Source organism: Pteropus vampyrus, unplaced genomic scaffold (genome assembly GCF_000151845.1).
Source record: "Pteropus vampyrus isolate Shadow unplaced genomic scaffold, Pvam_2.0 Scaffold21, whole genome shotgun sequence".
Taxonomy (NCBI): domain Eukaryota; kingdom Metazoa; phylum Chordata; class Mammalia; order Chiroptera; family Pteropodidae; genus Pteropus; species Pteropus vampyrus.
Window position 1 is genome coordinate 12,888,825 of NW_011888802.1, and position 12,751 is coordinate 12,901,575.

Below are 12,751 nucleotides of genomic sequence, written 5' to 3' on the forward strand. Positions count from 1 at the left end.
GAAACACAACATACCAAAACTTATGGGACATAGCAAAGGAGTTCTAAGACGAAAGTTTATAAATGCCTACATTAAGAAAAAAGTCTCAAGTAAACAACCTAACACTACACTTCAAATAACTAGGAAAAAAAGAACAAACTAAGCCCAAAATTAGCAGAAGGGTGGAAATAATAAAGATTTGAGCAGAAATAAATAAAATAGAGAACAGGAAAACAATAGTAAAGATCAATGAAACTAAGAGCTGGTTTTTTGAGAAGGTAAACAAAATTGACAAACCTTTAGCTAGACTAACCAAGAAAAGAGAAAGGACTCAAATAAATAAAATAATAAATGAAAGAGGAGACATTAAAACTGATACCACACAATTACAAAGGATCATAAAAAGCTGCTATGAACAACTATATGCCAACAAATTGGACGGTCTAGAAGAAATGGGTAAATTCCTAAAACATACAACCTAGCAAGAAAAAATCATGAAGAAACAGAAAATCCGAAGAGACCAATGATGAGTAAGGAGATTGAATCGGACATGAAAAACCTCCCAGCAAAGAAAAGTCCAGGCCCATATGGCTTTCCTGGTGAATTCTATCAAACATTGAAAAGGAATTAAGGCCAATCCTCCCCAACATAACCATTGTTTCAGGATTTGGAATCGTACCTTAGAGAATCGGACCGCATGGGCGTGCTGTGCAGCCTCTAACTGAGACTTGGTAAGCTGTAGCTGCTCCTTCAACATGTCGATCTCATTCTGGAGCTTATCAGTCTGCGCCTTCTTCTTATACTCTGTTGCAACAGAAATATCTTATTAAAATATCATTGCTAATGAAACCTATCTGAAAACTTATGGGGTCGAATCCTATTGATAAGACAAAGACAAAGGAAACTGCTCTTGGGATACTAATACTTTCATACCCCATGAGCCAATTTTTGCTCCCTAGTGTTTATCTGCAGCTCTTTGTATAATTGGGCACTGAATTATATTCAGCAGATGCTTTCAGCCACTGTGTTGAGGATGGATTATCCCACACAGACTGTGAGAGCCCACTCAGGGAACAATAATGGTGACAAGGCATAATCCTGGGCTCTTCTCCAAGTCTGTCTCAATCAGAGAAGGGAAGCAACAGCTTCCACTGTGGGTACCACCATATTGAAATATCTATGGTCACCATCCTTCTGGCTCCCACTGAACTCTCCTGAGAACCCCATCAGTGCTAAGACAAGCAGAGGTTGGCATTCAAAACACAAACTCGGGCCATAACCTGTCCACAGGGCAAAAACGAGGTACTGAAAAGTTGTAAAAAGAAGCAACAAGTGAAAGGAAGAATACTTATGTACATGTACTTACATGCAGATGTACACATGACTGAATGGATATACATGTGTCTGTGAGTGTAGACATGAAAGGTATGGAAACCAAAGTAGAAAGTCAGAATCTCAAAGATGACCTGAAGAAATAATACTCAGTTCAGAGTCTGAAATACTCTCTGAAACGAGTATGAGATAGAATAAGATACTGAAACAGAAGAGAAAGAAAGTCAGTTTCACATTGAAGAATGGTAGATTAGCTAAAATATTTAATTTTTCCAATTTCTCCAATTTATTGCTAAATTGTATCAGCGGTCCTTGGCTTATAAACGGAATTTTATGCTGTTTATACTGTTTATACAAAGCTTGGCTATTTTCTAAATAAATCTATTTACCTGAAATAGGCAGAAATGGAAATAGACTGGCCCAAAGGGGAGAGGAAAGCAGGCACTGAGTAACAAGCTAGAAGTATACACGTCTAGATACTGAAAACATTTAAAATCATAATGAGAATTTCTGTAGATTACTACAGCAATCTGTAGAATGCTTCGACCTGCTCATGGAGAAATAGACCTTGCATTCTTTGCTTTTTGAGAACATTCAAATGGTAGGAAACCTGTTCCTTGATAAGCCAGAGAACCCCTCTCCTCTCTTGCTTCCTCAATTTCCCCCTCTATACGCCGGTTAATTCACATCGGTACCCAAACTCATCTTACTATCTCCCACACCAAAAAAAAACAAACATTTTCCCCTGATCCCACATTTCCCTCTAAGTAACATCTTATGTCTCTGCTCTCCTTCCCAGCAAACGCTCCTGAAATAAATGTCTGTAATCGACAGGACTACTTCCTTGCCTCATTCTCAGTTCAGCTCATTCCCTTCAGACTTTTGTCCCCACCAATCCACTGAAGCTGCTATGTCAGGTCACCAACATCTGTGGGGATATCAACGGTCATTTCTCAGTCTTTATCTTACTCTGTGCCAAAGGAACATTTGATACAACTGACCACTTCCTCTCTCTTGAAACATTCATGTCCCTTGGTTTCCAGGACAACACACTCCACAGGTTTCCCTCTGTAACTGCTATTTCTCACTCTGCTCAGCTGCTCCTCCTGAGCTCCTTGTGTTGAGACGGCCTTGGGTCTGGCTCTCAGCCGTCTTCTCTGTCTAGGTGACCTCATCTAGCCTAGCTCTGCTAACGACTCCCAGGTCTGTATGTCCAGTCTGGGCCTCTCCCTTGACCACCAGACCTCCAGCATCTCCACTTGCATGGTGATTTTATGTGTGACTTAAAGTTATCCATGGCCAACATAAACTCTCCATTCTCCTTTCTCCCCTCAACCTGCTTCCCTCCCCTAGGTTCTGCATCTAGGAAAACACCACTGCCTTTCACCCAAATGTATAGGACAAAAACGCAGGATCATCTTTGCTTCATCTTTTTCTCATGCTGAGCCATATCTCTGTGGGCTCCGTAAGTGCAACATACTCTCTTCCATCTTCACTTCTCCTATCTTCTCTAGTACCATCCTGGTCCAGTTGCCATATTTTCTCATCTGGGCTACGCCTGCAGCCACCTCACTCTTCTACCTGCTTCCATCATTGCCCCTACAGTCTATTCTCCACCAGCAGCTAGATGGGTCAATTTGAGGTATGAATTAGGTCATGTCCCTCCCCTACTTAAAATCCTCTAGTGCCTTCCCGTTAGGCTTATAAAAACACCCATATTCCTGCCCAGGGCATCCGAGGCCCCACGTGACCTGGCTCCTTCCTTTCTGACGTCACCACTGCCTTGCTCACTCTACTCTACCAACCTTCTATCTGGGACCTCAAACACGCCGTCCTGCCTGCCCCTCACAGCCCTCACCATCAGAGTTCCCCTTGCCTGGAATATTCATCTCTCAGATTTTCTTAGACTGAAAATTTCCTCAAAATTCTGGTTTCTGATCATATATCGCCTCCCTAGTGAAGCTTTTGCTAACTACCTGGAGTCACTCTCCATCCATTCTCCTGCTTTATTTTCTTCGTTGCATTTGTCACCATTTTAAGAGAATCATTTGTTCATTTGTTTAAGTGAGTCTCCTCTGGCCCTCCCATTAGAATGCAGGACTTACTCTGTTTCGCTTGCAGCTTATATCCCGAGCCTCTAGCATAGTGCATGGCACGTAGCAGGGGCTCAATATTTACTTCAAGAGTGAACAAGGACGACCACACTTTCTTTTAAAAGAATTGAGAAATGTACTGGACTGTGTTTTACTGAAAAAAGAAATAGGTACCAGAAAAAAAAAAACAACTCTGTTACTTACCAAAGTGAGAATCTTCAGGGTGGCGGCGCTGAATATGACTCTGCAGAAACGCTTGATTCATAAAGGCCTTGTCACAAAAATGGCACTGAAAAGGAGTGAGTAACAAATCCAAGAGTCCGTAATATTTCAAATTAAAATTGGGGTACCTGAAGCACTACCTCTTTGGGGCTTTCCCTCAGAAGATACTATCCCGGCAAAGGATACTGAAAGCATGACTAAAAAGACAAATATAAAATGAGGCTGTGCTTCCCAAATTGAGCACAAGGGAGTGGAAACTATCTCTTGATATAACATAGCCCATCACAGTGCTTTCTGGAACTCCTGATTCTGCTCTCGTTAAACTGGCAGTGCCCGGACTGTCACCACCAACTTGTTCAGGACACTCCGGCCATGCTAGTCTTGTTTCTGTCCCTCAAGTAGGCTGACTTCAGAGACTTTGTATGAGCTGGTCCCCTGCCTGAATCCTCCCCAGGCCTTTCCATGGCTGACTCCTTCCTGACATTCAAGATGTTTATGGAGCATCTTCCTCACTGGGGGTGAATGGCACATCCTCAACATGATCCCCACCCCCAGTCACTGTCCCATTACAGTCTTATTTTCATTATTGCATATGCAATAATGAAATAATGACCAGTTAATATTTTTACCTTTATTTACTTCACTTATTTATTGTCTCCTGGCCAGTTCCTTCTATGTTCTAGAATATCAGCTTCCTGAAAGCATGGACTCTACCTTATTCATTATTTTACTCCCAGAGCCCAGCATTAATAAATGATTGATTAAAAAGATTTGACCTCCTAATATGCATGTACTAGGAAAAAGTCAATTCCACCAATATCTCTGTTTTCTATTTTAACACTGATTCAACTTTTGAGCAAAAATTCAACTTGTTTCATCTATATCCTTGCCCCTGGATTACACTGAAGTAAATCCTGGATGTTATTTATTTCATTTGGCAACATTTCAAAACTTATCTCTAAAAGGACATTTTTCTAACAATAATAATATCATTATTTCACCTTTTAAAATGTGAATATTAATGATTTAATATCAACAAATATCTAATCATTTGTTATTTTTCCCCAATATTTCATACATTGTTTTAGAAAAAAATTTTACAGTTTGTTTTGAATCAGGATCCAAATAAGGCCATCTCCTGCATCTAGTTATGTCCCCTAACTCTCTTTTAGTCTATAGGTTGCCTCTCTATCTCTCTTTTTCCCTTGCAATTCTTTTGCTGAAGAAACTGAACATTTGTCTTGCAGAGTGTCTGTCAGTGTGGATTTCACCGTTTCCTCTCCATTGTGCTATTTATGTGTTCTATTCATGTACTGCCTTACTCTTAATCAGTACAATTGCATCGGAACTTCAGGTTCCAGTGTCCCAGAAAACTAATGTTATGACATATTTCTTGGCACTGCATCTTATTAAATCTTTAAAGCATCATTTTAGCCTTCTCTGTGCATGATGACCACTCTGGTTGCCCCACAGCATTTTAGGGAATGCCCACACTGTTAAGTGTAGTCACTAGAGCTAGCACAGAAATAGAGAAAGAAAATGATGAGGACCCGTGGGAACTGTAACTTTCAATTTCTAAAAATGGAAAAAATAATACATTTAACTATTTGAATAATACAGAGGAGTCATGAGCTCAGGGTAGGAAGGGGTTCCTATTCCAAAAAGAAAAGACTGACATTTTGACTACATTGAAATGAAAAACTTCTGTATGACAAAAACACCAAAACAAAGCTAAGAGGCTTCTAGTTTCCAGATCCAGTTTTCTGCACATAAAGAGCTTTAAAGTCACCACTCCATCCTAACAATAAGTAAGAAGTGAACACACTGAAAAAGCAACTCTTTTTGGATCTGTGAGAGAAGGACACAGGGCAAACCACTGTCCCTAAGCTGGGAGAGGCAGGCATAGCTTACCAGAGCACAGACTCCCCAGCAAACCCCCACAGGAACCAATGTGGGCAGAGAGGGAGTCTGAGAGTTAAAAACTCCAGGGAAGAGGAGAATTTTCTCAACTTGATAAAGACTATCTACAAAAACCTACAGCTAACGTACTTAATGTTGAGGAACTCAAAGCTTCCCCACTAAGATCAGGTACAATACAAAGATGTCCCCTCATCGCTGCTTTTCAACATCATACTTCAAGTCCTAGCTAATGTAATACGGCAAGAAAAAGATATGAAAGATATATAGACTGAGAAGGAAGACACAGAATTGTCTTTGTTCGCAAAAACACAGGACTATTTACGTAGAAATTCCAAAAGAAGAGACCAAAAACTCGTGGAACTAATAACCAGGTATAGCAAAGTTGCAGAATATACAGTTAATTTACTAAAGTCAACTTCTGCCCTATATTGCAGCAATGGTAAGTGGAATTTGAAATTAAAAACACAACACCATTTACATTAGCACCTCCGAAAATGAAATACTTAAGTATAAATCTAACAAAATATGTACAAATATATGAAGAAAGCTTCAATATTCTGATCAAGAAAATCAAAGAAAAACTAAATAAAAAAAGGATATCCATGTTGATGAATAAGACTCATTGTTGTCAACATGTCAGTTCTTCCCAATTTGATCTACAGATTCAATGCAATCTCAATCAAAATCTCAGCAGGTTATTTTGTGAATATCATTGAACTGATTCTAAGGTTTATATGAAGAAGCAAAAGACCCAGAATAACCAACACAATATTAAAGAAGGACAAAATTGGAGGACTGATGCTACCCCAACTATGAAATTTCTATATACAAAGTTACAGTTATAAAACACTGTGGTATTGGCTAAAGAACAGATAAATAGATCAATGGAACAGAACAGAGGGCCCAGAAATTAGTCCATATAAATACAGTTATCTGATCTTTGACAAAGGAGCAAAAGCAATACAATGGAAAAAATGTGTGTGTGTGTGTGTGTGTGTATAAAGAATCTAGACACATAGAATTTAAAATAAAAGAATCTAGATACAAACTTCACACCCTTCACAAAATCTAAGTCAAAATGGATCATAAACATAAATGTGAAATGCAAAACTAGAAAACTAGAAAACACATGAGAAAACCTAGAAGGCCTTGGGTACGGTGATGCCTTTTTAGATGCAACACCAAAGACACAATCCATGAAAGAAATAATTGATAGGCAGGACTTTATTAAAATGAAAAAATTTTGTTCTGCAAAAGTCAGTATCAAGAGAAAGAGAAGACAAGACACAGACAGGGAGAAAATATTTGCAAAACACAACTAATAAAGGATTGTTATCCAAAATATACAAAGAACAATTAAAACTCAATAAAAAGAAAACAAACAACCCAACTAAAAATGGGCCAAAGATCTTGACACCTCACCAAAGAAGATATACAAGTGGCAAATAGCATATGAAAAGATGCTCCACATAATATGCCATTAAGGAAATGTAAATTTAAACAAGATAACACCACAAACCTATTAGAATGGCCAAAATATAGGGCACTGACAACACCAAATGCTGGCGAGAGTGTGGAGCAACAGAAACTCTCATTCATTGCTGGCAGGAATGCAAAATGGTACAGCCACTTTGGTGGTTTCTTACAAAGCTAAACATACTCTTACCATACAATCCAGCAATCACATTCCTTGGCATTTACCCAAAGAAGTGGAAAACTTATGTCCACACAAAATAACCTGTACATGGATATTTATAGCAGCTTTATTAATAATTGCCAAAGCTGGAAAGCAACCAAGATGTTCTTCCATAGGTGAACGTATGGATCACATTTTATTTATCCATACAGACAATGAAATATTATTCAACACTAAAAAGAAATGAGCTATCAAACCATGAAAAGACATGGAAGAGCCTTAAATGCATATGACCAAGTGAAAGAAACCAATCTGAAAAGGCTACATCCTGCATGATTCCAACTATACGACATTGTGGAAAAGGCAAAACTACAGAGACAGTAAAAAGATTAGGGGTTGCCAGAGATTGTGGGAGTGGGGTGGGATGAATAGGTAGAGCACAGAGGATTTTTAGGGCAGTGAAAATACTGTCTATAATACCAAAATGGTGTGTCATTTGGTTCATCAGTTGTAATAAATGTATTATTCTGGTATAGGATATTGATAATGGGAGAGGCTATGCATGTGTGGGGGCATGAGGTATATGGGAAAATTGCTATAGAAAAAAAATTTAAGTTCACATAAAAATCTGCATAGTCTATGGCCACGCCACCCTGAACAAGCCCGATTACATCTGATCTCGGAAGCTAAGCAAGGTTGGGCCTGGTTAGTACTTGGATGGGAGACCACCTAGGAAGACCAGGTGCTGTAGGCGTAAAAAAATAAGTAAATAAAAAATAAGGGATTGTACGCTGACAAGGTGCTTGCAATCTGTGAGGTCAATCAAGGGTTGTCTCACCTAAAAAAAAAAAAAACCTGCACAAGACTGTTCATATCGGCATTATTCATAATAGCCAAATACTAGAACCAGGCAAGATACCCATCAAAGATGAAAGGTTAACAAACTCTGATACGTGTACACCATGAAATATTTGTCAGTTAAAAAAAATGAGGGATTATTGATACATGCCAACAACTTGGTCCGTCAGGCCTCAAAACCAACAGTATCTAGCTGACCTACCACCACTATATTTTATATAGAATATCTTACAATAATAGAAGCTTAGTAGAAGTCAGATCATTCTTTACAACATGGAGTGCCTTGGAAATAATAAGGTTCCCTTCAGGATAAGATGGCAGGAAGGAATTCTATATGACCCGAAATCAAATTCCCCCATTACTAAAATAATTATAAGACTTTAAAATTTTTTAGCCTCTAAAACCCTTTGCATTTTTTAAAAAAATATAGTTATATATATATGACAAATATTTGTATATATGAATTTGATACACAGATGAATGATATAAACTATTTCAAAGGAATAGCCCTTAAAGCATTTTTAGAAAAGAAAATGAATTTTAAAAGTTAGGTACTATTAACCATCTATAGAAATGAATTTTTAAAAGTTAGGTACTATTAACCATCTATAGAAAGGAATCTGGTGCTCTTTCTGGTAACCTCGAGGATAGAATATATCAAATTATGTTCAGTATACTTGCATTAAAAGTGTAGACTACATATAGATTACATGCTAGGTAAAACATGCAAGTGTCTTAATACAGTTTCTATCCACAATCATTAAAAAATGAAAAACATTTAGTGTAATGGAAATAACATGAGAATTTAGGATTTCTTTACAAATATGAAGTAGAATGGAGGTTCTCTCTTCCTCCAGATTTTTGAGACCTCTCAAGACAACGCAGGGGAGAATAGTGGATAAAGAAACCAACAATTCCACTGTGCCTACACTGAGGTAGGCCTTGTTACAGTGTTATCTTTATCTTAATTTCCATGGCCTCCACTTTATCTATGAAGAAACTAAAGCTCAGAAAAATTGTCACAACATTCTCAGTTGTATATTTTAATCTATGTCTATCTGACTGCAAAATGCTTGCTTTTTCTATTTCCCAACACTCATCTCCAACTTCAAGAGGCTGAATAATTGGAAGCAGGAACAGAAATTCACTGACAGATTCCCAAATCTGCCTGTGTTGCTAAAACATGAAGAGGAATCTGAGTCTTCTAGCTATGAAAATGAAAGGTCTTCTTAGAATGAGTCTAAATCCTGTTATGATAGACTGGCATTTTAAAATTTTTTAATTAAAAAAATAATTTGATAACCAGCTCATTAGTACACACAAGCGTTTCTTTACACGTGGCCATCAGACTTCCCCAGCTATTGGAGGTCTCTATTTAAACACAAATTCATGCCTGCATACTAAAGTCAAATAACTCTTTAACCAAAATCAATTGTCTTCCCAAAAATTGATTTTAGGGCAAATATTCCCAGTTTACGAACTTGGAGTTTCAATGATTATAACACCGTACAACTCCAGCTAGCTTATGTGCCAACTATTCTTAGCAACAGTCTCTGACTATCCCTTCCTGAATCATTGATTCTTACATTAGCACTGTGACTCCTGGCCTTCTTTTCTCTACCCCCACTATATGATGAGTTTCTAAAAAAGTCTGAGGATTTGCAAAGAGATCACAGGTAGTCACAGCTCACTTCTGCAGACACTGCAGAAATCAACATCCATATGTCAGATGCTATTTACTGAGCCTTCTTCATGCTTTACATATAGTCTCATGAGATTCTCAGAACAACCATAAAAGGTAGCTACTACCAATGTTCCCATTTTCCTGATAAGGAAACTGAGTCGCATAGTGGAACAGCTAGGATTCAAAAACAGGCAGTTAGCTTTGGAATTTCACCCTAAAGTACTCACACTGCTCAAAGACTTCATAAAGGACAATGTCAGGCCACTTAATATAGCGCAGAGTATACCTGCACTACACAGGAAAAGGTGATTTGGTCACTCCACCTGTTCCTCCTCATACATGGGCATACAGCTAACACTGTCATTCAGAGAATTGGAATAGCCTAGAGTTGGCACGTGTCACTCATTTGATAAACCGATCCATTATCTTTTTATCCTTATATAACATTCACATTCTTGATTTACTAAGAGCTATTTCTATGGTAACCAAAATAATGAAAAAACATTTATTAATATAAAATTTCCGTAGGCTATAGGTTTTAACTTTCACTAGAGTACTACCAAATCTTGAGTAAGATAAACTTTTTTTATCTCATTATAGGAAATATATTTATAAAGAGCCATTTCAGCATTATTTATAAATATTTGGTTTTTAAATACAAAATGAATAGGCAATTATCGACATCAAATATCATTTGACAATTATACCTCAAGGTGGTGTACCCAAGACTGAACACTAAACCTTTCTAATAGTATTATTTCCCAACTGTTCACCTGTCTTACATATACTTCTCTCAACGCTCCTGTTGGGTCAGTCCTAAGCACTATTAACCCCACCATTTTCTACGCCCTACACCCAATTCTCTGCATTCACAATTACCAAAAGCCACTGAGGCCTTTTAAGCCATATTTAGCCAAACTTCTAGAATGTAAGGGCATGAAATCAACCTTGTCAGTCTGTTGCTTACTTCAATATCTTTATGAAACATTATTGATACCTTTTTCCACATCCTCCACCTAATCAATAAAAAATATACATACACTGATTTTTGTTACACTCATAAGTTACAATATTTCTCTTGGGTTCAGTGTCCAACCTGTAACAGTTGGAGATTAACAAAGAAAAACAAATTTTTTTAATTTTCAAATACTGTTGTTATATTAGTGAATGTTCATATTCTTAGAAAATATACTCATTGAAATATTTAGGAGTCTGCAACTTACTGTCAAATGGTTCAATAATATGTATACACAGACAAAAGAAATGAAACAAATGTGGCAAATGTTAATAACTGGTGAATTTATTTGAAGAGTATATGGGAGTTCTTTGCACTATTGCAACTTTTCTGTATTTTTGAATAGATTTCAAAATAAAAAATGAGAAAAATCCACAAATGTAATCATTCCTGATTGTTTGGGGGCCGACCTCAGTAGCAATTTGTCCAGGGTTTATTTTTCATTATACCGATTAGCAGGAGGAAACAGCTTCTTAAACAACCAGCATTTACATAACTTCAATAAAGCACTGCAGTTACTTGTTTAATTATTAATCCTATGGTAGTCTACAGAAGGTAATGAACCATGTCATCTGTTGGTTAAAATTACTGTTTTGCTTTAAATATGCCGTTTCTTTTGATTTACAGTACGAATCTTAACCAAAGCAAAAACAACAACAACAAAAACCAATAATATAAAGGACTCTCAATATCCCGGCCAGTGGGAATTGAGGGATTTTTTTGGATTATGAATTGTAATCACAACGCAGTTTCCCACCTGGTAATAGCTGGCTTTGGCTTCAATCATCATCTGCTGGGTGGAAATCATCTTTTTCCTGCGTTTACACTCTTCCTTGAGTAACTTGATCTCTCCAGCCTGCTTGGTGAGGAGATTCTTGCTCTGTTCGCAGTCGGCCAGGCTGAGGCGCAGCCGCTCCTCCAGGTTGTGCAGCTGCGAGGTGAGGAACTCCTGCGAGTGCAGCAGGTACTCGATGGTGAGCTGCGCCAGGCGGATGAGCTTCAGCAGCACCGGGTCCACCCCCGACTGGCAGTGCGGGCACTTCTCGTCCTCCAGCTTGCAGAAGGTGATGTTCACGATGTTCTCCTGCAGCGTGAGCACATCCACGGCCCCCGCCACCTTGTCCACGTCGATGGCACTCAGCCGCCGCCAGTCCACGCTCTCCAACCGCGGCCGGAACTGGAAGAAGGGCAGGTGGCCCGATGCCGCGCTGGGGGGGACACAGGCCATGGCGGCCGCGCCCGCCGCAGCGGCCGCGGGGCCATCAGGACCCTCGAGGCCGCTGCCGAGCGAGTAGTAGACCTGCTTCTGGAAGGGCTGCAGGAAGGAGACAGCGCATGGGGTGGCAGGGCAGCCAGGAGTCCCGTGGACCGCCCCGCCATCCCAAACCGTGCATCTGCAGGCGGGCAACCCCGGCCTCCAGCTTCTTACCATGCTTGGAAGCAAATCCGCCACCTCTGCGGGCAACAGAGGAGGGGGCGGTCTTGTCTACCCGGGCCGCCGCCGCCCCACCCCTCAGGAGAGGGAGAAGGCCGGGTCCCTGGAGGAGGCGGCGGCGGCAGCCACGGCCTAAGGTCTGGCCGTTGCTACGGCAGCGTCCGGAGCGGGAACCAAGAGCAAAGGGCGCGCGGCCCCCGCGTGGTCAGCGTGCGTCCAGGGCCCTGCGCGACAGAAGACCTCTTAGACCAGCCCGAGTGGACACATCGGTCCACCCAGAGAGAGTACCTCCTGAGCTTCAGCTCCCTAACGCACCACCCTCTATGGCCTTTAGGCTGGGCATTCCGTGTCCCTAAAGCCGGGTCCTAGCTGCAATCCTCTGGCTACTCATTCCCGTCCTCGCCTTAGGTTTTGAGATTACAAACATCTATTCAGCCTCATCTTTTACACACATCTCAGAAAACATTCAGCAACAAAACTATGTAAAATTAAACGGGATGGAGGGAGACTGGCTGACAAAGGTCACAAAGACACTCTGGGGTATAATAAAAATGTTTTATATTTTCATTGTACTGAT

At 39.7% G+C, this 12,751-nt stretch overlaps 1 protein-coding gene and 1 pseudogene across 1 annotated transcript in view; one reads left to right on the plus strand and one right to left on the minus strand.

The window, feature by feature from the left end:
• DZIP1 (DAZ interacting zinc finger protein 1) overlaps window positions 1-12,418 on the minus strand; it is a 51,537-nt gene extending 39,119 nt beyond the window's left edge. Inside the window, exons 1-4 of the mRNA XM_023528015.1 lie at window positions 12,169-12,418; window positions 11,497-12,054; window positions 3,609-3,693; window positions 659-783 (exon numbers count right to left, since the gene is read on the minus strand). Coding sequence (XP_023383783.1) covers window positions 659-783; window positions 3,609-3,693; window positions 11,497-12,054; window positions 12,169-12,171 — 771 coding nt within the window. The 5' untranslated portion in view covers window positions 12,172-12,418. The remainder of the gene's footprint in view (window positions 1-658; window positions 784-3,608; window positions 3,694-11,496; window positions 12,055-12,168) is intronic.
• Window positions 7,818-7,936, plus strand: LOC111736660 (annotated as a pseudogene).
• Window positions 12,419-12,751: the final 333 nt, after the last annotated feature.